General features: G+C 41.7%; 1 protein-coding gene across 2 annotated transcripts in view; it reads right to left on the bottom strand.

The window, feature by feature from the left end:
- The window catches only part of ipo11 (importin 11), a 417913-nt gene that overhangs the window by 75398 nt on the left and 316033 nt on the right, over positions 1 to 26482 (bottom strand). For both annotated transcript variants that reach the window (XM_048538184.1, XM_048538176.1), the window contains exon 29: positions 24382 to 24466. In XM_048538184.1, the coding sequence (XP_048394141.1) occupies positions 24382 to 24466 (85 nt within the window). The remainder of the gene's footprint in view (positions 1 to 24381; positions 24467 to 26482) is intronic.

Raw genomic sequence — 26482 nt, forward strand, 5'->3', positions numbered from 1 at the left:
ATTACATGTTGATGTGATGTGTTTGGATTTCAGAAGACTTTCAATGAGATCCCACAGAGAAGGCTGGTAAGCAGAATTTGAGCATGTTGGATTCAGTTTTCTACTGGCATGGATTGATAGGCTGAGACTTTTGGAGTACTGCAAGGATCTGTGCTTACAGGAACATAGGAACAAGAGTAGGCCAATCAGCCCTTCAAGCTTACCCTGCCATTTAATGTGATCATGGTAGATCTGTGGCCTGACCTTCATTTACCTGCCTTTGGTCCACATCCCTTAATACCTTAGCTTAATAAAAAAAATCTATCCACGATTTAAAATTAACAACTGCCATTTGCTGAAGAGTGTTTCAAACATCTACTACCTTTTTTGCATGTAGAAATGCTTCCTTACATCTCTCCTGAATGGCCTTAAATCTCAGACTACACCCCTCAATTCTAGAATTCCCAACAAACGGAAGTAACTTATTTTTATCTATACTGTCTTTTCCTGTTAATATCACACTATGATCAGATCACTCTTTAATCATCTAAATTCTATAGAAAACAGACCTAATTTGTATAATCTGTCCTCACAAACCCTGAGACCCAGGTGCCATTCTTGCAAATCTGCATTGTTTACACTCTAAGGCCAATATATCCTTCCTATGGTGTGATGCCCAGATCTCCGCTTACTACCCGAAGTGAGGCCTAACCAGTGTTTTATATATCTCCAGCGTAAGTTTTATATCCTTACACTCTAGTCCTCTAGATATAAAGGCCTGCATTATATCTGCCATTAGCTTTCTCGATCCTTTTCTGCATCAGTTTATGGCTCTTTAAAGATCTATGCACTTGACCCCAAAGTCTCTTTGGAGGTCCACTGTATTCAACTTCACAGCATCTAGAAAGTATCTTTATCTACCGTCTCCTAGTCCAAAATGAATAACCTCACCCTTGCTTACAGTGAATTCTTTTTGCCACATTTTTGCCCATTCACCTAGTCTAAAAATATTCCTTTGCAATTTAATGCTATTATCGACACAGCCCCTCTCTGTTCCAATAGCAAATTTAGGCATACGCTTTTCAATGCCATTATTCAAGGCATTGATAAATAATTGTGACCCAGCACAGATTCTTGTGGGACACCACTGGTCACACCCTGCCAATTCGAGTGTCTACCCAGTATCCTACTTTCTGTTGCCAGCCAGTCAAACAATTTCCCAGCCATATCAGTGATTTGCCTCAACTTTGTGGGCTTTGACATGAGTAACAGTCTCTTGTATAGGACATTATCAAATGCCCTCTGGAAGTTTATTTAACCGACATTCCCTGCCCACTATCTTAGTCAACTCTTCAAAAGATTCAATGAAGTTTCACAGCATGATCTACCTGTCAATGAATCCATGCTGGCTCTCTTTGATTAACTGAAAGTTTCAAGTTTCTCCATCCCTGATTATATACTCCAACAATTTCCCCACCACAGATGTTGGGCTAATTAGTCTGTAACTTCCTGTTTTCGTCTTTCATCCTTTTTCAAAAGTGGAATGACAAACAATTTCCCAATCTAGAGGTATGGCTCCCGCATCTCTGAAAGATTATACCTCGGGTGTCTAAAATGAGCTCTTCTACCTCCTTTAACAAACTCAGGCTGAAACCACCAGGTGTGGGGATTTGTCATTTTTAGTTCCACTAATTTCCTCAATACAATAGGTTTAGGTGCCAGCTGTTCTCAATTTATATAACTTTTTTGGATGTGGGGAACAAACATAACGGTTCCAAATTTGCTGCTGATATAAATTTAAGCAGGGAATATCAAATGACATGGTCAAATTGTGTTCAGTTTGAGAAACAGAAACTTGAGGTGGAAACAAGTGTGGTATGCTTAAGTAAAGGTAATGACAAAGAAACGAGAGCAGAGATAGCCGGAATGAAATGGGGAAGGAATTTAGCAATAAGGGTATTTGAGTAAATAAAAGGTAGATAAGAACAAAGAAAATTACAGCACAGGAACAGGCCCTTCGGCCCTCCAAGCCTGCGCTGATCGAGATCCTCCGTCTAACCTGTCATCTATTTTCTAACAGTCTGTGTCCATTTGCTCCCTGCCCATCCATGTACCTGTCCAAATATATCTTAAAAGACGCTATGTGTCTGGGTCTACCACCTCCGCTGGCAACGCATTCCAGGCACCCACCACCCTCTGCGTAAAGAACTTTCCACGCATATCTCCCTTAAACGTTCCTCCTCTCACTTTGAACTCATGACCCCTAGTAATTGAGTCCCCCACGCTAGGAAAAAGCTTCTTGCTATCCACCCTGTCCGTACCCCTCATGATTTTGTAGACCTCAATCAGGTCCCCCCTCAATCTCCGTCTTTCTAATGAAAATAATCCTAATCTACACAACCTCTCTTCATAGCTAGCACCCTCCATGCCAGGCAACTTCCTGGTGAATCTCCTCTGCACCATCTCCAAAGAATCCACAGCCTTTTGGTAATGTGGCGACCATAACTGTACACAATACTCTAAATGTGGCCGAACCAAAGTCTTATACAACTGTAACATGACCTGCCAATTCTTGTACTCAATACCCCGTCCGATGAAGGAAAGCATGCTGTATGCCTTCTTGACCACCCTATTGACCTGCGTTGCCACCTTCAGGGAACAATGAACTTGAACACCCAGATCTCTCCGATCATCAATTTTCCCTAGGACTTTTCCATTTACTATATAGTTCGCCCTTGAATTAGATCTTTCAAAATGCATCACCTCGCATTTGCCCGGACTGAACTCCATCTGCCATTTATCTGCCCAACTCTCCAGTCTATCTATATTCTGCTGTAATTTCTGACAATCCCCTTCACTATCTGCTCCTCCACCAATCTTAGTGTCATCAGCAAACTTGCTGATCAGACCACCTACGCCTTCCTGCAAATCATTTATGTACATCACAAACAACAGTGGTCCCAGCACAGATCCCTGTGGAACACCATTGGTCACAGGTCTCCAATGTGAGAAACTCCCTTCTACTACTACTCTGTCTCCTGTTGCCCAGCCAGTTTTTTATCCATCTAGCCAGCACACCCTGGGCCCCATGTGACTTCACTTTCTCCATCAGCCTGCCATAGGAAACCTTATCAAACTCCTTACTAAAGTCCATGTATATGACATCTACAGCCTTTCCCTCATCAATCAACTTTGTCATGTCCTCAAAGAGTTCTATTAAGTTGGTAGGACATGACCTTCCCTGCACCAAACCATGTTGCCTATCACTGATAAGCCCATTTTCTTCCAAATGGGAATAGATCCTATCCCTCAGTATCTTCTCCAGTAGCTTCCCAACCACTGACATCAGGCTCACTGGTCGACAATTACCTGCATTATCCTTGTTTCCCTTCTTAAACAAGGGGACAACATTAGCAAGTCTCCAGTCCTCTGGGACCTCACCCGTGTCTAAGGATGCTGCAAAGAAAATAGCTCATGGCTCACAGAAAAGATATATCTCAGTTAAGGAGGATTCTCGGAAAGGGATAACCCAACCACGATTAATCAGAGAAGTTAAGGATGGCATCAAACGGAAACAAGATACATACAATGTGACAAAGAACAGTGGGAAAGCTTTAAAAGCCAACAAAGACAGCCAAAAATATAGGAGGGAAAAGAAAAACATGGAGGTTAAACTTGCAAGCAATATCAAGATGAATAGCAAGAGCATCTTTAAATATAAAAAAAAGGAAGAGAGAGTGAATATCGGTCTTTTAGAGAGCAAGGCTGGGGAAACCAAGAAATGGTATAGGAGTATAACTTTGCATCAAAATAGAAGGCACAAATAACATTTAAAAACGACAAAATATTTAAGGGATAAAAGGGAAGAGAAACAAAATAGAATAATCTTCACTCAAAAAAATGTAGTAGGAAGACTAAAGAGGCTAAAGGCCAACAAATCCCACGGACCTGATAACAGTCATTGTATAATATTAAAAGAAGCAGCTTCAGTGATAATGATGCACGGGAATCCTTAGAATCAGAAAAGCCTACGAGGATTGAAAAATTGATAATGCGTCACCTTTTGCTAAAAAGGATACAAAAAGCAGGTAACTATAAGCCAGTTATCTTAACGTCAGTTACTGGGAGGCTGTTTACTATAAAGGATGTAAGTAAAGGCAGAAAGGCTTTATGAAGGAGAAATTATATCTGACAAATTTATTAGATATATTTGAGAAGATAACAAGCACAACGTATTATTATTAGAAAACTTAGGTTTGAAAGTGAAATAAATATGTATAGCTTAAGGCTTCCTTATATTTTAATATTGTGCATGTTAATAAGTTAGAGTTGCATTTTTGAGTTCTCCAAGTGGTCCAAGGCACTGGAAATTGTGTGTTCACATGTACTTCCATGTGGTGGTTAAAACTTTTAAATTAATAGTTCAGTACTTATTGGAAAATAGGATAAAACCTGTTGTCACTTAGCAACAGGGATCCAGTACTGCAGAAAATCAGAACAATCTAAAATCCAAGCAGCGTGCATATTTCAGTCAGACAGAAGAGGCTCATAGAAAACAAACTGCTGTTAAGAGCTGTCTCCAAAGCACTCGTGAATGGGAAAAAGTACCTGAGTTACTCAGAAAAACTCCAGAAGAAAGCTGTAGAAGACATGTCTAAGGAACCCACCATAGAACAAACATGTGAGCTGCGTTTGCAGTTAATATAAGCATCTAACGAAACCAATCTTGTAAAGGAAACAGGATCAAGTGCTGAGATTTGCTGAAAAATGAATGACTTACAGCTGAACAAGGAACGTTATAGTTGAGACAGTGTGAAAATTAATTTATGCTCCAGTGTCTGTAAGATTGCCATTGAGGGTAAAAGTGTTCAGTCTGTCTTTCTGCTGTTCACAATAATAGCGGATCCAAATAATTCTTGCATACTGCTACATTATCCTTTTATTTCCTTTTCTGTAATAAACATTTATTTGTTAAACATAAATATATAGCCTCTTCTGACAATGTTCAGTGACTGCGCACCACAGGGTAAACAAATTGTAAAAATTATGGTCTCATGGTCTTTCGAACCAGCTATCACTCTGGGATTTGACATATTCATCATGTTGGGGCTGTACGGGTCATTGGTGAGGGCTTTTCTGGATTACTGTGTCCAGTTCTGGTGTCCCTGATACAAGAAGGATATTTTTAAGCTCAAGGGAGTTCAGAAAAGATTTACCAGGACGTTGCCTGGAATGGAGGGTTTAAGTTATAAGGAGAGGTTGGAAAGGGTGGGACTTTTTTCACTGAAGTGTAGAAGGTTGAGGGCTCTTCTTGTAGAGGTTTATAAAATCGTGAGGTGTACAGATAAGGTAAATGGCACGAGTCTTTTCCCTAGGCTGTGGTCTTTCATGACTAGGAGGCTCATTTTTGAGGTGAGAGGAGAAAGATTTTAAAAATACATGAGGGGGAATTTTTTTTTTAAAAACACAGAGGTGGCTTGTGTTTGGAATGAACTTCCAAAGGAAATGGTGGATGTGAGTATAGTTACAACATTTAAAAGACATTTGGATGAGTGCATAAAGAAGTGTTTGGAAGGATATGAGGCAAGTTCAGGCAGGCAGGCCTGGTTTAGTTTGGGATTATGGTTGACCTGGACTGAAGGGTCTGTTTCCATGTTGTATGATTCTATAATTTAACTTCAGTTGGGATTACAACAACTGGAAACAACATTCTTCTTCTTCAAAAAAAGGCCCCCTTGTTTTTAATCCACCTGAGGGTGCTGATTTAACAGAGTGCAGAACTCCGTTAGGACAGGTGGACCGATTTAACTTTTTTAAAAATTCACTTGTGGGATGTGGACATTGCTGGATGGCCAACTTATTTTTAATTGCCTGCCCCTAGTTGCCCTTGAGAAGGTGATTGTAAGCTGCCTTCTTAAACTGCTGCAGTCTATGTGCTGTAGGTAGACCCACAATGCTCTAAGGCAGGGAATTCCAAGATTTTGACCCAGCAACAATGACAGAATGGTGACATATTTCCAAGTCACAATGGTGAGTGGTGGAACCCACATATCTGCTACACTTGTTCTTGTAGCTGGAAGTGTTCATGGGTCTGGAAGGTGCTGTCTAAGGATCTTTGGCAAATTTCTGTAGTACTTCTTGTACATAGTACGCACTGCTGCTACTGTGTGTGAACGGTGAATGCAGTGGATGTTGGTGGATGTGATGCCACTCAAGCGGGCTGGTTTGTCCTGGATAGTGTCAAGCTTCTGGAGTATTGTTGGAGCTGCACCCATTTAGGCAAGTGGGGAGTATTCCATCACATTCCTGACTTGTGCCTTGTAGACATGCTGAGTGTTTCCAGTAACTTCTGTTTTTGTTCCTGATTTACAGCATTTGCACTTCTTATGCTTTTCATTGTGCCTTGTAGATGCTGGGCAGACTTTGGGAAGTCAGGAGGTGAGTTACTCACCACCATATTCCTAGTCACTGGGCTGCTCTTGTGTTTATGTGACAAGTTCAGTTGAGTTTCTGGTCAATGATAACCCCACATTTTTGAGTTTTGTTCCATGTCCTGGATTGATATGATATTGAACATGATGAACCTGATTGATTAACTAAATACTAGGTAATTCACTGGGCCAGATTTATTGTCAGAAATGAGGCACAGGATAATTGCAGTCACTGTTAATTTTTTGCAAAGCAGATAGGAATTTCAAACAGACTCTAATAGAAATGTAATCATGCAAATCTGCAGGTTGCTATCTGAGGTTTTTGGCTTTGCCATATCTACCCGAGAAAGGTTGTTTGCCCACAAACCCATCAATCCATCCAGATTACTGAACAGCATGAAGTTATTCTATTTATGCCAGGGATACAGATTAATAGAAAGTTTCATTCTGCCTATTTCAGTTAATCTAGTGATAAACTGCAATTAGTCAAAACAAATCTGTGGCACTGTAAATTAACCTCAAACTGCAGATCTCATTCCTTCAGGTTTCAATCATTGCTGAAAATAATCATTTTTAAATTTGTTCTTTTCTTTTTCTAAATTCAATATTATTTACCACTTCGTTTTCATTCTGTGCTTGAAATAATAGAGTTCATTCGCTTAAATTTAGATTTCCTTCTCAGTCTTCATGCTGTTTACTTCTGGTCCATTAATTTGGTTTCTTAAAAAAGACAAACAGTTGCATGCCCTGTTCAGGAAGGTTCTAGGTGCTGTATTTCACTCTCCGACTTGTACCAAATTGCCATGCAAAAGTTCACAGAAGTTAAAAAGAAAATAACAAATTTCAAAGCCAAATTTACATTATACATGTGCAATGATTTATACTCTAATTTTATCAAAGATGAGCACAATTTTCATAAAACCCCTATAATGCGGAAACAGGCCCTTCGGCCCAACAAGTCCACACCAACACTTGGAGCATTCCACCCAGGCCCAACCCCTTATAACCCACCTAAGCTACAAATCCCTGAAATCTATGGGCAAATCAGCATGGCTAATCCACCCAGCCTACACATCTTTGGACTGTGCGAGGAAACTCACGCAGACACGGGGAGAACGTGCAAACTCTACACAGACAGTCGCCCAAGGGTGGAATCAAACCCTGGCCCCTGGTGCTGTGAGGCAGCAGTGCTAACCACTGAGCCAATGTACCAGCCCAAAACACCTCTTAAAACGCAGGAAATCATGGAAAATCAGAGTGGGCCATTCAGCTTTTCAAGATCACTGTGCCATTCATCTGCTCAAGGTTGACTATCCAACTCAGTACCCTGTTCCATATTACATAGAACATTACAGCACAGTACAGGCCCTTCGGCCCTTGATGTTATGCCGACCTGTCATACCGATCTCAAGCACATCTAACCTACACTATTCCATGTATGTCCATATGCTTGTCCAATGACGACTTAAACGTACCTAAAGTTGGCGAATCTACTACCGTTGCAGGCAAAGCGTTCCATTCCCTTACTACTCTCTGAGTAAAGAAACTACCTCCGACATCTGTCCTATATATTTCACCCCTCAATTTAAAGCTGTGCCCCCTCGTGCTCGCCGTCACCATCCTAGGAAAAAGGCCCTCCCTATTCACCCTATCTAACCCTCTGATTATTTTATATGTTTCAATTAAGTCACCTCTCAACCTTCTTCTCTCTAATGGAAACAGCCTCAAGTCCCTCAGCCTTTCCTCGTAAGACCTTCCCTCCACACCAGGCAACATCCTAGTAAATCTCCTCTGCACCCTTTCCAAAGCTTCCACATCCTTCTTACAATGCGGTGACCAGAACTGTACACAATACTCGAAGTGCGGCCACACCAGAGTTTTGTACAGCTTCACCATAACCTCTTGGTTCCGGAACTGAATCCCTCCATTAATAAAAGCTAAAACACTGTATGCCTTCTTAACAGCCCTATCAACCTGGGTGGCAACTTTCAAGGATCTGTGTACATGGACACAGAGATCTCTCTGCTCATCTACACTACTAAGAATCTTACCATTAGCCCTGAACTTTGCATTCCGGTTACTCCTACCAAAGTGCATCACCTCACACTTGTCTGCATTAAACTCCATTTGCCACCTCTCAGCCCAGCTCTGCAGCTTATCTATGTCTCTCTGCAACCTACAGCATCCTTCGTCACTATCCACAGCTCCACCGACCTTATTGTCGTCTGCAAATTTACTAACCCATCCTTCTACGCCCTCATGCAGGTCATTTATAAAAATGACAAACAGCAGTGGACCCAACACCGACCCTTGCAGTACACCACTAGTAACTGCTCTCCAGGATGAACATTTCCCATCAACTAACACCTTCTGTCTTCTTTCAGCAAGCCAATTTCCGATCCAAACTGCTATATCTCCCACAATTCTATTCCTCCGCATTTTGTACAATAGCCTATTGTGGGGAACCTTATCGAACGCCTTGCTGAAATCCATATACACCACATCAACCGGTTTACTCTCATCTACCTGTTTGGTCACCTTCTCAAAGAATTCAATAAGGTTTGTGAGGCACGACCTTCCCTTCACAAAACCGTGCTGACTATCCCTAATCAATTTATTCTTTCCTAGATGATTATAAATCCTATCCCTTATAACCTTTTCCAACACTTTACCAACAACTGAGGTAAGGCTCACTGGTCTATAATTACCAGGGTTGTCTCTACTCCCCTTCTTGAACAGGGGAACCACATTTGCTATCCTCCAGTTGTCTGGCACTATACCTGCAGACAATGACGAGTTAAAGATCAATGCCAAAGGCTCGGCAATCTCCTCCCTGGCTTCCCAGAGGATCCGAGGATAAATCCCATCCGGCCCAGGGGACTTATCTATCTTCACCTTCTGAAGGATTTCTAATACATCTTCCTTTGAACCTCAATCCCACCTAGTCTAGTAGCCTGTATCTTAGTATTCTCCTCGACAACATTGTCGTTTTCTAGAGTGAATACTGTTGAAAAATATTCATTTAGCGCTTCCCTTATCTCATCTGACTCCACACACAACTTACCACTACTATCCTTGATTGGGCCTAATCTTACTTTCGTCATTCTTTTATTCCTTAAATACCTGTAGAAAGCCTCAGGGTTTACCCTGATCCTATCCGCCAACAACTTCTCATGTCTCCTCCTGGCTCTTCTGAGCTCTCTCTTTAGGTCTTTTCTGGCTACCTCGTAGCCCTCAAGTGCCCTAACTGAGCCTTCACATCTCATCCTAACATAAGCCTTCTTCTTCCTCTTGACCAGAGATTCCACCTCCTTCGTAAACCACGGCTCCTGTGCTCTACAGCTTCCTCCCTGCCTGACAGGTACATATTTATCTAGGACACACAGGAGCTCTTCCTTGAATAAGCTCCACATTTCTAATGTGCCCATCCCCTGCAGTTTCCTTCCTCATTCTATGCTCCCTAAATCTTGCCTAATCTCACCATTCCCTTTGATCCTTTAGCTGCAAAAACCAAATCTAACTCCTTTTTGTAAACATTCATAGTTCTGGCAGAGAATTCCACATGCTCACCATTCCCTGGTTGAAGAAGTCTCTCCTCAACTCGGTTCTAAATGGCCTACCCCAGATCCTTAGAAGCACTGGTTCTGCACTCCCTGATCATTTAGAACTTTCTTCCTGCGCTTACTTCGTTAAATCATTTTGAATTTTATGATCTTGTAAGAGGTCACCCCCTTATTCTACTAAATTTCTCTGGATATAGTCCTAAGGAGTCCAGTCTTTCTTCATATGTCAGTCTTGCCATTCAAGTAATCACTTTGGTAAACTTTCATTGCATTCCTGCCATAGCCAAGTTATACTGAAACATTTCTGCATCCTCATTAGCAGCTTTGTGTCATCTGCAAACTTGGAGATACTACATTTAGTTTCTTTAACTAAATCATGAATATATATTGTGAATAGCTGGAGTCCAAGCACTAATCCCCTATAATAATCCACTATTCACTGCCTGCCACATGATGAAGACCTGTTTGGCCCTACTCTGTGTTTCCTGTCTGCCAATTCATTCTCTATCCATATTAGTATACTACCCCCAATCTCATGTGTTTTAATTTTAAATGCTAAAAACTGTATTGTAGTGCTGTAGCTGACTAATCATGAGCAGATTATCAAAATTAATTAATTTTTTTTCCAGATGAATTCTTCTTTAATATTAGCGAAGATGAGCATAAGATAATTAAAATTCGTTTACTCAGAAACTGATAACTGCTTTTGTTACCAGGCTTTTTTCTTAGTTGATGAATATCAAGAGAAAAGCAAACTATACACATATTTGAAACCGCTGCAAACTCTAAGGACTTAATGTTAGATTAAGTTAAGCTGGTAAATTCTAGATCACTTTTTCATAGTACTGTTCTATCAATTTTCTTCTGAGTAATAAATAATCTCCAAAAAATTCTTATGCCTACATCAGAATGAAAACTTTTGGCACATTCACTTCAAGTATTGCAATTACGGATTGAATCTCACAACACATCATCAGTCAGTCAGATGCTTTCATTAGTCTAACTAAAAAGTTAATTAGAGAGAGCAAATATGCTTTGCGCAGAGGTACACAAGTTTCAACATGAATACAGGCTATTTGAACTGTGTAATCCAAATCATGTTTTTGCTTCCATGTAAGAAATAAGTTGTTTCCACAACCCCATTCCCATCTCTTTATCCATGTCTCCAATTTAATCTTGAATATCGAAACAGTGAATATCGAAACAGTGAATATCGAAACAGTGAAAGCGCAAAACCGATATTCAACCTTTTAAACTTGTCTGTGGGATGTTGGCATTACTGGCTAGGACATTAAATATTGCCATTCCTAACTGCCCAGAGCCAGTTAAGAGTCAGCCAAATGGTAGCTCTGAAGCCACAAGACTTGTTTCTTTAAAGGACATCAGAGAATCAACTACAATTAACAGTGGTCTCGTGTCGCCATTAGATAAGCTATGCACCCCAGGTTTTCATTGGATTCAAACCCGACCATGGCAGGTAGTGAGATTTGAATGTCTCACATCTTCAGAACATGAGCCTGGGGTTTTGAATCATTTGTCCAGTGACATTACTAGTTTGCCATCGCCTCCCATTGCATAAAAAAATGATCTTGTTGCTTTCTATTCTTACTTTCATGTTTTTAATCTTGCACCTATGGCCTCTCCTTCAAGATCTAGATTAGTTGTAATTTTCCAAAAATCTTTGGAAAAGTACCACAGGATTGGAAATTGCTAATGTGGCAGCCCTATTCAAAAAGTGAGTGAGGCAAAAAGTGAGTGACTCTAGGCTATTGTTGGGAAAGTATTAAAATCAATTATTAAGGGAATAATAGCAGAACATTTGCAAAATCATACACTAATCAAGCAAACTCAGCATGGTCTAATGAATGGGAGATCGTGCTTGACTGATATATTAGAGTTTCTTGAGGAAACGTCAACGGGAGTGGACACAGGGAACCAGGAGATGTGTTGTATTTGGACTTCCTGAAGGTGCCACACAAATGGTTAACTCATAAGATTAGGCCTCTATTATTTCAGGTAGGACATTGGTATGTTTAGAGAATCAGAGAATAGGCAGGAAACAGCGAGTGGGGATAGGAGATTTTTTTGTGATTGGTGACCTATGACCAGCGGCAGACATCAGTCATGGGACCACAACTGTTTACAATATGTGTATGCTTTGAAGGGAAATGAATACACTGCAGTCAAATTTGCAGGAAACACAGAAATAGGTGAAAAGGTAGGTTGCGAGAGAGACACAAACAGTTTGCAGAGAGGTATTTATAGCTTAAGTAAGCAAGCAAAAAGTTGGCAAATGAAGTATAACATGGGAAAATGTGAAACTGTTCAGTTTAGAAGGCAGAATAAAAAAAAAATTAAATTAAGAAAAACTGCAGGAAGCTGCAGCACAAAGGCACTTGGGTGTACTTGTGCATGAAACACAGAAAGTTGGCACATAGGAGCAGCACGTAAAGGCTAGAGGCGAATGGAATGTTGGCCCTAATTTTGAGGCGATTGCAGTACAAGAGTATGGGGGATGCCGATACAAGGAACTGTACAAGATGCTGGTGAGACCACAGCTGGAGAACTGTGAGCAGTTTTGGTTCTCTTATTAAAGGCAAAACATCATTTCATTGAATTGAAGGTTCGCTAGGATGATTTCAGGTGTGGAGGGATTGTCTTATGAGCAAAGGCTGAAGGGTTTAAAAGAACGAGAGGTGATCTCATTGAAACATATCAGATTCTTAATAGGCTTGATAGGGTTAATACGGAGAGGATGATTCCCTTCTTATGAGAATCTAAGACCAGAGGGCTTAACCTCACAATGAAGGGCACCAATTTAAAACGGAGATGAGGCTGAATTTATTGTCTGAGACGGCTAAATGTCTTTGAAACTCCTTATAGAAACAGTTGTAGTGACAGAATGCTTGTGTATATTTAAGTCTGATACAGACAAGCTTTTCATCACTAGGGGTATCAATAGTTATGGAGGAATTGCAGGAAATAGAACATGTGGACTGTTAGGTCAGCCATGATTCTATTGAATAATTTTGCAAGCTCTAGGGGTTGAACAGCCTCCTTATGTTCATGATTCTTATGGTCTTACCCATCAAGAATTGAAAAAGGTCTGCTTTCATAAATCTTTTTCATCATTCAAAAATTTTAATTTACCATTACATAACATGCATTGTTTTAATTAAACTTTTTTTCAAGTTATTTTGTTTTCTTATCAAAGGAGACAGTGAATCTGCATTGTACTATATCTAAAGCATTATTCTTCCGATATGGAACTGTAAAATCTCAATAACAAACATAATATTCTTGAAGGAAATTTAAAAAACAAATCTTCACAAATGTGACATCAACTCTTGACTTTCAAATGTAACAAAGCCAAGGAAATGCACTTTTTTCCCCCACAGCATTTCAACCTTAAGTGCAGGTTTTAACGTCCTGTGAACCTGTAACACCCAATCCATCTGTTCTTCCATAGCACTAAGCCAAAGTCTATTCACAGTATAATAACTATTTTGTTTTCAACGAAAAAACCACCACATATTGTTCCAATTGCCTCATTTCACCAAAATCCCTTTACAGCTTTCTTTAATTTTCTGTACAATTCACTACGCCTCCTACTTTGGGCATAATTGCAAATTTTAAACTCTCTCAAACCTAACCTGAATTATTGATATACATCACGAACGGAAATGGTTCTGCAACTGAAATCCGTGAAACACCACTTCTTTTGAATGACAGATTTTAATTTTAAATCTATTTTCTCCATTTAACCAATTTTTATTCCAGTGTGTTATCTTCTCTTTAATTCTACACCACTGAATCATTGACAGGTATCATGTAGCAGATTGTTCAAAGCATTTCTGAAAATCCACATAGACTTTGTGGATGACAGAACGTATATCATTTCCTGTCAAAAATACTTCAGATTTGCCAAGTACAATTACAATTATTTTGAAACTTCTTGTTACTTCATCAAAATAAAAAGTGATGGTTAGTCAAATGCATCGTTACTTATAAATGTCTTCACATTGCTCTTGGAAAAGGCAGTCATATTGTTCACTCTCCAATCCACTTCCTTAAATCGAGGGAAGATGGGAGGAATGAGGCAAGTTGTGCCACTACCTCCACTGCCACTTCCTACGACAACCTGGGATACAAGCCACTCATACCTTGGGTGACCAGGTAGGCTGATTTTGCTGGGACGGTTCTGGATTTTCACTAAGTGTCCTGGTATCCTGTTAATTTCCTTAAAATCACTGTCCCAGTTATGACATTTCCTTTTCTCCCAAATATAAACGGAGGCAGGAAAATACATGTGCTGTCCTTCCTGCAAACTCCCCCCTTGATACCGCCGAAGAGTGATCACTGACATTTTGGCTCCAATGGCTTGATTACTGTGATAATGCTTTCTAAATGCATGGTTTGGAAAAGCAGTTGCAACTTTCCAAATGCAATTCATGCAGCACCCAGACACTTGCCCAGCTAGCCTGGTGCCACAGCAGACATAACAGAATCTGCTACAAATGTTATACAACTGTTACACCCTCAGCTCTTCTCCTGAAAATCCCATTGGCTTCTGCTCCAGAATGTTCCACCCATATAGTTGTGGAGAGCTAAGATGATCTTATCCAGGCGATCTGGCTGACCTTCCAACCGGTATATTGACAGTAGACAACTCAAGCACTCAACTAATCTTGTGAAATATTTGATTAATTTGGTAAGTCATGTGGAAAGATGGGCAAGGTGTACAAACTATAGCCCCATGTGTCTAATTCTTTGGGTGAACTCATTATTTATTTGAGAACAATATTCAATTAAAAATTCTTTTAATCATCATCTGCTGCATGCTAACACAATCTTTTGAAAACATGTGTTTTTGGGCTGGATTGCCTACTAGAATAACAGAATCCCCACAGTGTGGAAACAGGCCATTCAGCCCAAGTACACACCACTCCTCCAAAGAGCATCCCATCCAGGCCGATTCCGCTAGCCCTCCATTTCCCATGTCTAACCCACCTAACCTAAACATCCCTGAACACTACAGGCTATTTAGCATGGCCAATCCACCTACTCTGCACAACTTTGGATTATGGAAGGAAACCCATGCAGCCACAGGGAGAACGTGCAAACTCCACACAGACAGTCGGCCAAGGGTGGAATCGAATCCAGATCCCTGGCGCTGTGAGGCAGCAGTGCTAACCACTGAGCTACTCAATGAAACATGGATATTCTTCTTTTAACTGTAAATTCAATTAGCAGCATGCAGACACAGTTTCACTTAAAAGCTCAGAACAATTACTGAAGTAATGTCGCAATGTAGCACTGAATCAATAACAATGAACACCACCTTCACATTAGCTCATCTTTCACCAGAATTTCTCCATAGACATCACAGCTGCACTGACCCTTTTGCACTACAAGAACAACATATAATATGCACAATTGCAAAAAAATTTGAAGTAGCACTGAAATGGCTTTCTGAAGTCTTGAAATGTGCTCTCGAAAAAGAACTAACAGAGACTTTATGGTGACCCAAGACGTGTGGAATATGAAAGAAATGTCAGAATGCTCCCATAACACTATGACAGCGCATCTTGAATAGTGAAAACTAAATTGAAGGGAGACAGTTTTTAATCACTGTGCCTTCTACAGTAAGTCAGAGTGGAATACAGGATTTGGGGGATTTCTGACAAATGAAGGTTTGTTTCTTAAGTGGCCGAAATATCATGGAGTTATTTTCTAATCAACCTTTCAGCAATGTTATCACACACTCTGGAGCAGGTGGGACTGAACGAGGACCTCCCAGATCATAGACAAGGGTAAGATCACTGCACCAAGGCTCCTGAAAGCTTTAGGGTTTTCCAGCTGCCCTATCTCCAGTCCATTACACACCGCTTTGATAAATACCAGTCATTTTTAACAGGTGTCTTGAGTAATTCGATGTCTTAAAAGGAGTGCTGACTCTGGCTGGACACAATTCAGTTCCGGGAGATGACATCACTTTCCCTGCCCTACCGCACCCCCCCCCCCCCCGCCCCCACTCCTGCCATCAGACGCTTAACGCGTGCCTCGTTATGAAGCCCTGTCTTTCCAAGGTCTTTCAATGTGCTGTAACTACTGCTGCCCATAGTAATTGCAACAAAGTGAGCCAGGTGGATTTCAGAATATGAGTTCCCTGATTGGAGCTGTTAATCTGGTCCAATTAGGAAGCCCTGGCTGACACATAAGAACAGGAACATCAGACATTCTGGTACTGAGAGCTGGCTCTGAGGGAGCTGGATCAGTGTCAAAGGCTCTCCGTGTGTAAAGGAAAGATGGCTTGATGGCAGGGTATAGGCCTCTGTGGAGTTATTACACTGCCAATGAAAATGCAACAAGGAACAGTAATGTATGTGCATGCAATATAAAATTATGGAATTCTCCTACATCAGCACCATACCTGAAGAGGGATCAACACACCCGTGTGCCACACTAATTAACCTAGCATAATACATAATACATAATAAATGAAACCACAAAATAAACAAAATAAATTAGTTTATTTCGAAGTGACATATCCCCAGTCCTTTCAAGGCAAGGACTCCTTAATACCACAGCAGAAGCTCAAGGGGATATAGTGATGTGATGGTAATGCAAAACCCTGAGCTAATATTCTGGGTTCAAATCTCAGCATGTCAGATGCTGAAATTTGACATTGATTGAAAAAAAGAAGTCTGGAATTTTAAAGCTCGCCTAATAACAACTATTGCTGATTGCTGTAAAAATACATCTGGTTCATCTGAAGTGCAGGCTCCAAGGTCCAAATGGCCTACTCAGAGGAACTTAAGAATTAGGAGTGGGTGTAGTTATTTTGTTTTCCATATGGAGGTTGAATCATTTAAAAAAACCCACTAATTCCTGAAAGTGAAGTATAATGTTCTATCATCCTCTATCAGGTAGACCCTCAGTCTTTTCTAAAGAAACTTTCCTTGCAGATCTAACCTTACATGCCTGGGATAATTTGAGTTTTTTTTGCACTTTCTTCATTGACTCTATGTCTTTTTATAATTTGTAGACCAGAACTCTGAACAGTGCAGTGACTATGGTCTAACCAAAGTACAATACAACCATAGAGACTACAGCAAGGAAAATGCCTATGAATTCTAATCCCATTTTCCAGCATTTGGCACATAGCCCTATACACCTTGGTAACAAAGTGCACATCTACAAGGGATTCTGCTACCACCACTCTCACAGGCAGTGAGTTCCAGATTCCTACCGTTGAGTGAAAAAAATGTCCTCACTTCCCTCCGAACGTCCTGTTGCTTACCTTAAAACTACGTCCCTGGTCAATGATCCCTTCAACAAAAGGAAAATTTTCTTCCTATTCACCTTATCTATGTCTTTCATTTTACATAACTTTATTTCCCCAAGTCTCCTCCACTCCAAGGAAATTAGCCCCAGTCTGTCCAATCTCTCTTCTTAATAAAAACCCTTCAGTCCAAGCAACATTCGAGTAAATCTCCTTGGCACCCCCTCTTGTTCAATCACATCACAGCTATAACGTGCAAGTTCTGCAAATCTTATTTGCTTTTCCATTCTGTGCCGAAAGAAAATACTCTTAGCACTTCCATTGCTTTTATTATGGCCCTGTAAACCTACATGGCTATTTTGTGAAATATATACCATCTGATCCCTGCATGCTTTTCTCTCATTTAGACATATCTTCCAAAAGGCATGCGGTCTTCTCATTTTTGCTAACAAAACCAACAGTTATCTACATTGACTTTCTGTTCCCATTATATATTAATTCTACAAGACTATTAAGTCCATAAGACCATCAGATATAGGAGCAGAATTAATCCATTTAGCCCATCAAGTCTGCTCCATCATTCAATTGTGGCTGACATGTTTGTCAGATAACAAGGTGTAGAGCTGGATGAACACAGCAGGCCAAGCAACATCAGAGGAGCAGGAAGGCCGACGTTTCGGGCCTCGACCCTTCTCTTTTTCTGAAGAAGGTTCTCGGCCCGAAACGTCAGTCTTCCTGCTCCTCTGATGTTGCTTGGCTTGCTGTGTTCATCCAGCTCTACATCTTGTTATGTCAGATTCTCTAGCATCTGCAGTTCCTACTATCTCTGACATGTTTCTCAACCTCTTTCTATTGCCTGTTCCCTGTAACCTTTAATCCCCTTACTAATCAAGAAGCTAGCTATCTGTTCTTAAATACACTCAACAACTTGGCCTTCACAACTCTTTGTGGCAATTAGTTCCTTAGATTAACCACCCTCTCTGGCTGAAGAAATTCCTCCATATCTCAGTTCACTCTGAGGCTGTGACCTTATTTCCCAGTCTCCTACCAATGAAAACATCGTCTCCACGTCCACCTTACCGAGGTCTCTCAGTTCTTTAAGTTTCAATCAGACACCCCTTGTCCTTCTAAATTCCTTTGAGTAGAGACTTCTGTCGCTCCTTATATGAATTGCCCATAATCCCCAGGATCATTCTTGCACACCTCCCCTGGGCCCCTCCAACACCAGCACATCCTTCCTTAGACACGGGGCCCAAAATCACACTCATTATTCCAAATAAACTGAAATCTGATATGTGGTCTGAATAGAGCCTTATACAGTCTCAGCAGCACGTTTCTGCTCTTAAAGTATTCTAGACCTCTTGAAATGAACGTCAACATTGCATTTATCTTCCTAACCATCAGCTGATACCTGCGTGTTAACCTTAAGAGAATCCTGAGCTATGATTCCCAAGTCCCTTTGTGTTCCAGATTTCCAAAGCCTTTCCCCATTTAGAAAATAGCCTACGCACTATTCTTCCCACCAAAGAGTGTAAGCTCACACTTTGCCTTGTTGTATTCCATCTGCCACTTCTTTACCCACTTGTCAAGCATGTTCAAGTCCTTCTGCAGCCTCCCCACTTCCTCAACACTACCTGTCCTTCCATTTATGTCTCATCGGCAAACTTAGCAACAATATCCTCAGTTCTTTTGTCCAGATTGTTTATATAATCATATGAATAGTTGTGGTCCCAACACTGGCACCTGTGGGTCCCACTAGTCACCGGTTGCCACCCTGAAAAAGATCTCTCCATCCATACTCTCTGCCTTCTGCCAGTCAGACAATCCTCTATCAATGCCAGTACCTGTCCTTAATACCATCGGCTCTTATCTCATAAAGCAGCCTCCCGTGCAGCAGCTTATAAAAGGCCTTCTGGAATTCCCAATAGTTAACATTCACAGGCTCTCCTTGTCTAACTTGCTCACTACCTCCTCAAAAGAATTCTACCAGATTTATCAGGCATCATCTCCTCTTGATGAAGCCGTGCTGACTCACACCTATGTTATCGTGCACTTCTAAGTACTCTGTCATCTCATTCTTAACAATGGACTTTAAAATCTCACCAATGGCCGAGGTCAGGCTGACCAGCCGATAATTCCTAATTCTGCCTCCCTCTCTTCTTAAGCAGGGGAGTTACATTGGCCACTTTCCAGTCCTCTGGAACCATCACTGACTCTAGTGATTCCTGAAAGATCACCATCAATATCTCTACAATATTCTCAGGAATCTCCTTCAGAACGCTGGGGTATAGTCCATCTAGTCTGGGTGATTTATCCATTTTTAGGCCTTTCAATTTCCCCAGCACCTTCTCCTTGGCGATGGACATTACACTCACTTTTGCTTCCCGACTCTCGAATTTCTGGTATGCCACTGGTGTCTTCTACTGTGAAGACTGATACAAAGCACTTACTCAGTGTTCCTCTGTCATTTCTTTGTACACCATTACTACTTCTCCAGCCTCCTATCTGGGGATCCAATAACCACTGTCCAATGTCCACTCTTGCCTCTCTCTTACCTTTGTATTTCTAAATAATTCTTGCAATCTTCTCTTATATTACAAACTAGCTCACTCTCCCTTTATTGTTTTTTTAGTTATCCTCTCCTTCTCAATCACCTTCACCACATTGTATGCTTTTTCTTTTGATCTGATGCTATCCCTGACTTATCTTGCTGGCCATAGTTGCTTTCTGCTGCCCTTTGGTATGTTTCTTCTTCTTTCAGATGAATTTGTGCTGTGTCTCCAAATTACTTCCACAAACTCCTGCCATCACTTCTCCACTTTTTTCCCTGCTTGGTTTCCCTTCCTATAGCATCCCTACAGTGTGGAAGCAGGCCATTTGGCCCGTCAAGTCCACACTGACCCTCTGAAGAACATCCCACCCATTTTCACACCCCCACCCTAACCCTCTAAACCTGCATTTCCCACGGGTGCACCACTGGAAGCCCACACAGACACGAGGAGAATGTACAAACTCCACACTGTCACCCAAGAGTGGAATCAAACTTGGATCTCTGTTGCCTTGAGGCAGCAATGCTAATCACTGAGCCACCATGCGCACCTGCCCATCTCACCCATTTATCTCTGACCAGCTCTTCCCTCATGTCTTTGTAGTTGCCTTTGTTCAGTTGTAATACTGTCACATCTGATTCCAGCTCCTTCCTCTCAAACTGCATAGTGAATTCTATTGTGTTATGGTCACTGGTCCCGAGGGGTTCCTTCACCTTAAGTTCCCTAATTAAGTCTGCCTCATTACACATCACCAAACCAAGAACTGCCTTTCCCCTAGTGGACTCTACCATAAGCTGCTCCATAAAAGCATCTCACAGGTATTCCACAAACTCCTTTTCTTGAAATCTGCTACCAACCTGATTTTCCCAGTCCACCAGCATATTGAAGTCCCCCATGAACACTGTAATAGTGCCTTTTTTATTTGCCTTTTCCTTCTCCTGATTTATTTTCTTCCCCACATCCTGACTACAGCTAAGATGCCTGTACACAACTACCATCAGGGTCTGTTTTTCTTTGCCTCGACTCTACCCAACTCTACAGCTTCTGTTAAATATCACTTCTTGCTATCAAATTAACTTTTTTGCCTACAAACAAGACAACCTCACCTTCTCTGCCCATCTGCGTGTACTTTTGATCAGACGTGTATTCTTGGATTTGTAGTTCCCAGCCCTGACTCCCTTGCAATCATGTTTCTGTGATGCCCGCAACATCCTACCTGCCAATTTCAATCTGCCCCACAAGCTCAATTACCTTGTTTCATATACTATGTGCATTTAAGTACAACACCCTCATCCCTATGTTGACTGCCCCGTTCTCATAGTTGTCCCCTCACCTCTTACCTGTTGTGCCTGAAATTAGATTTCTGACTCTTTCCATTCTCTCTGTCCTATTACTCGTTCTGAAAACATTAATCTCTGCTACACTCTGTATTTTACCAAGCAACTAAAATGCCAACCATCCCCATACAGTCCTCAGTTAACACGGTGTGAAGCTGGACGAACACAGCAGGCCAAGCAGCATCAGAGGAGCAGGAAAGCTTGACGGGACCCTTCTTCAGAAATGGGGAAGGGGAAAGGGATTCTGAAATAAATAGGGAGGCAGATAGAGGACAGATAAAGGAGAAGATAGGGTGACAGGAGACAGACAGGTCAAAGAGATGGGGTTAGAGCCAGTGAAGCTGAAATGTAGGTGAGGAGTGAGGGAGAGGATAGGTCAGTCCAGGGAGGACAGACAGGTCGGGGGGGGGGGGGGGGCGCAGGATGAGATTAGTGGGTAGGGCTTGAGGTGGGAGGAATGGTTAGGAAGGTGGGGACTAGCTGGGCTGGTTTTGGCATGTGGTTGGGGAGGGGAGCTTTTGAAGCTTGTGAGGTCCACATTGATACCATTGGGCTGCAGGGTTTCCAAGCAAAATATGAGATGCTGTTCCTGCATCTTTCGGGTGGCATCATTGTGGCAATGCAGGTGGCCCAGGATGGACATGTCATCCAAGGGGTTGGGGTTGGGGGGGGGGGGGGGGGGGGGGGGGGTGGTGGTGGAGGGTTGTCGAAATGGTTCACGACTGGGAGATGTACCTGTTTGCTGCAAACTGAGTGGATGGTTTGGGAGATAATGGTTTGGTACTTGGGGGCGGGGGTCATGAACCAGGGGACTGGTTATGCAATTCATCAGGGCTCTGGTCCCATAATGATTCAGGTGGAACTGAATTGGACTCAATTCAAAACTGCTCATTCAGAATTCAGAACTGCTCTCTACTTCCCTCGTACTTGCGCCAAAATCCCAGGAATTCGAAGCCATTTCTCTTACACCAGTCTTTGAATCACGTGCTTACCTCTTTTAGTCTTGTTGACTCTGTGTCATGGCTCAGGAAGCAATTCACAAATTATTACCTTTTTAATTCTGCTTTTTATTTTGGCTCCAATTAGCTTGTGTTTCCTTAGCAGAACCCTGTTCCTCTTTCCACCTATATCACTGGTACCTACATGGACCATGACTACTGGATCTTTCCCCTCTCACTCCAAGTTCTTCAGCAGCCTAAACGAGACACCCTGAACCAGAGCACCAGGCAGGCAACACAGCCTTTGTGACTCTCAATCCTGGGTACAGAGAACAGTGTCTATTCCCCAGACTACATTATTTCCGATGACAACTATATTTCTCTTTTCTCTCCTCCTCTTGAATAGCTCCCCGTACCACAGCGCTATGGTCCATTTACTCATCCTCTCTACAGTCACCACTCTTATCCACACAGGGAGCAAGAATCTCAAACCTATTAGTCAAGCTGAGGCTCTTTCAGCACTACCTCCTGGATCCCCCTATCTGCCTCACTCATAGTCATGCCCTCCTATCCCTGACCACTTTCCAAATTTGATGGAGCTAATTTGAGGGGTGTGACTGCCTCCTGAAACTCTTCCCCTTCATGTGCAACAGTGCTTGAAGCTCAGGTTTTAGCTCGCCAAATTTGATCCAGAGTTCCTCAAGCAACCAACACTTACTACATATATGGTCACGCTGAATCACAATGGGATCCAACTTTCTGGATGTGATCTCTCCTTTCTGACTATGCACAGCTCACTGAAATCTTCTTGAGTTTTGGGATTGTCATCCATTAATTACATGCAGCAACACAACATTATCCAAAAACGTTCAGATTGCTGTTTTGAATTGAGTCCAAATAATTTATGTGAAGAGTGAAAAGCAATGCTTCTTGGATCAAATTAATGTTCCTCATAATCTTGTCTCTTCCCTTTTGCTGTATGCAGCTCACTACACTCTACGAGCTGCTGATCATGATGAGGAACGCCACTGCCATCTTCTAAGTGTAGGAAATTGCTGTACAGGAAAATTTTAATATTGTTGAAGACACAGCATAGGAATATCGCTTTTAGTGGGAGTTGGGCATTTGGTCCTTAGAGACAGCTCACTCAAAAACAGCAAGACTTATCTGGTTGTGTTCTCAAAGCCCCTTTCCTGTTTTCTCCTAGAAACTCAGTTCCAATCTGTGCCAGGGACATAATTTTGCTACTTGATAGCATTGAGTACATTCTTCTGAATTTGAAGTATTTGGAATTCTTTAGTCTATGGACAAAGATGCATGGTTGGATATATTTACAGCTGAGAGAGATAGATTTTCAGCTTCAATAAATCGAAGGATATGAGAAATGGACAGACAACTGGAGTTAAAGCCTATGAACAACTAGTATTGGTTTAAACAGCAGAGGAGACTCAATGGGCTGTGTAGCCCATTGATCCTATTTTGTATATTCTTAACTTGCTTATGCTGAGCATCCATCTCTGATTACCAAAACAAATAACCTATCCTTCTGCTTCTCTTTCCTTGATATTAATCCAAGCACCTGGAAGTCCAACAGCATGTTTCTAAGGATTATTAAGGGACAGAGATCATGTTGATCACAACGCATTACTGAGATCCACACGACAGAAATGGCAGTGCATTTGAACAATTCGGATTACAGCACAAAGTGACAGGATGTGTAAATATACATAAAGGTGGAGAATCAGTTTTTTGATGCACTATACAATTAAGTCAGGGTTGAAATGCCATTAATATGAGGAACAAAACTGAAACGACAACATTCTAATACTCAATTGCAGAAACTATTACTATAGATACCGTAACATTTGCAAATCAGGCATTTAAAGACCTGTTCTTAAAATTTTTCACTTTTAAAACTCTATTGATGGCTCAGTAAGGTTTTATATGTGTGATAAATAAAAGAACTGAGTTGCAAGGTCACAAAGGCCCAATCTACAATCTGTGCTGAGTCAACCAACTCGAGTTAGGACATGTGGAACCTTACACTTACACATGACTAAAGGCCAACTGGGCATCATACTCGGACGATAATAAGAGGTCACAAAGGTGTCATGAGTTACTCCTTCAAATGAAATATATGAAGGGTGACTAAATTGGTAAGAAAGAAATACTTTAAAAAAACATTGAATATATTCGGCATCTTGGTGAAGTGTAAAGATTTTATTTCTGTTAAACTTTCATTCTTTTAGCTAAAATCCTTCTACAGCATAAACTCTTGAAAACAAAGTTATCTACCTACCAGTTTCTTCCTCCGGTCTTGTTCTGTCGGGGGTTCTTCATCTTCACTTACTTTTTGCTCTTCAAAATGTGACATCACCATACAGCTATATTTAAACAAATGTAAGTATTTAATATAATACAAGGTGACATTTTTCGATTGACTGAGGTTAGTTTCTGATGGTGTCTGTGGATGAGTGCCAAGTGGCAGAATAAAGGGAAAGCTGTTTCGGACACCTTCCCATAATTATGGATGCTGGTCCACTGAAATAGAGCGACAACATTGAGTGGCAACAACATTACATGTCTGTCAGTATGGAACTACATATATACGTGCACGCAACAGGAATCCAACAATTATTAAGAGACACACACATCATGAACTTCAATTCTGAAGGGTCACTGGAGACCCAAAATGTTAATTCTGCTTTCTCTGCACAGATACTGCTAGATCTGCTGAGTTTTTCCGTTAATTTCTGTTTTTATTTCTGATTTCCAGCATCCAAAGTTCCTTGGTTTTACAATTTTTAGGAACATGGCCAAAGCTTTAAGTGCGGCCTTGTAGTTCCTGTTAAGAACATGCCTCATAATAAAGAAAACTTTATTGCCCTGGATGTGGCTCTTGTGTTGCAACTTATCTAACAAAAAACGAAACGACGCTGGGATTCACACCTGAGCATCCTTAATTTCACTGCAAAGATTCACACCATTTTACCTTCTTTAAAGCAGCACTTTGATTCACAATTAGAAAGTTGTGACCATGTTCCTGAAAATCATGACTTTAAGCAAAACTACTTTAAGTGAAGCATGGTTTCTCATAGGAATTGATATTAAAGTCACGAGTAACTTACTTGAGACTTTTGCCACCTGGAAAACAGTGCAAAATTTGAAATATTGCTTTGTACATGTGTAATACTACATCTTTTGCAGAAAGAAACTTCAAAAAATTGTGTCATTGACAATAAAAGAAATACAGCACAAAATGAATAGTTTTCACCTTTAACATACAGTACTACTAAAATGACCCGAATCCCTCTAGTGGCAAAGGTACATTGGTGCAGCTCAATACCCAGAACTACCCGACATGGAGGTGCCAGTGTCGGACTGGGGTGGACAAAGTCACACAACACCAGATTACAGTCCAAAAGGTTTAAATGAAAACACAAGCTTTCTGAGCCTCAATCCTTCCTCAGGTGTTAGTGAGAAGTAGTATCAGACACAGAATTTATGAGTAAAAGATCAAAGGTTCACACCATTGATGAGGATGTACTAAACAAGCTGAAGATGCTGTTAAATCTTGATTCAGTTAGAAGGTTTTAATTGATTAACATGTACATATAAATCCTCAAATTCATTTCAGGTCATGGTCCTGAGAGAACAGAAGGTTTTATCAGTGTAAAGAAGAGGTGACATTTTAGGTCAGACAATGCACATTAGGTGCGAGGCCTTGTTTAGAAACTGTTTGTTAGTTTGGAGTCAGACTGGGTTTATTTCTAAGGTAGAAATTTATAAAACACCACACTGTCGAGAAATTGTGTGCTTTCTAAACAAAATAAAATGTATCTACAATTATAAATTCACCCTGTATATTCAGATGTGTCTGTGTGTGAGAGCGTAGGTGGGAGTGTGGGGGGGGGGGGGGGGGGAGGGAGTGGGGGTGGGGGGAGGGAGTGGGGGTGGGGGGAGGGAGAGTGGGGGGGGGGGAGGGAGAGGGAGTGAGAGTGCTGGAGAGTGGGGGGGGAGCGGGAGTGGGGGGGGGAGCGGGAGTGGGGGGGGGAGCGGGAGTGAGGGGGGAGCGGGAGTGAGGGGGAGCGGGAGTGAGGGGGAGCGGGAGTGAGGGGGAGCGGGAGTGAGGGGGAGCGGGAGTGAGGGGGAGCGGGAGTGAGGGGGAGGAGGGAGAGGGCGAGGGGTGAGAGGGGGAGCGGGAGTGGGAGTGGGAGTGGGAGTGGGAGGGGGATGGGGAGGGAGGGGGAGTGGGAGGGAGGGGGAGAGGGGGAGTGGGAGGGAGGGGGAGAGGGGGAGTGGGAGGGAGGGGGAGAGGGGGAGTGGGAGGGGGAGAGGGGGAGTGGGAGGGAGGGGGAGTGAGAGGGAGGGAGGGGTGTGAGATTGAGGGGGCGGGGGAG

The sequence above is a fragment of the Stegostoma tigrinum genome, chromosome 1 (genome assembly GCF_030684315.1).
Source record: "Stegostoma tigrinum isolate sSteTig4 chromosome 1, sSteTig4.hap1, whole genome shotgun sequence".
In the NCBI taxonomy this organism is placed as follows: Eukaryota; Metazoa; Chordata; class Chondrichthyes; order Orectolobiformes; family Stegostomatidae; genus Stegostoma; species Stegostoma tigrinum.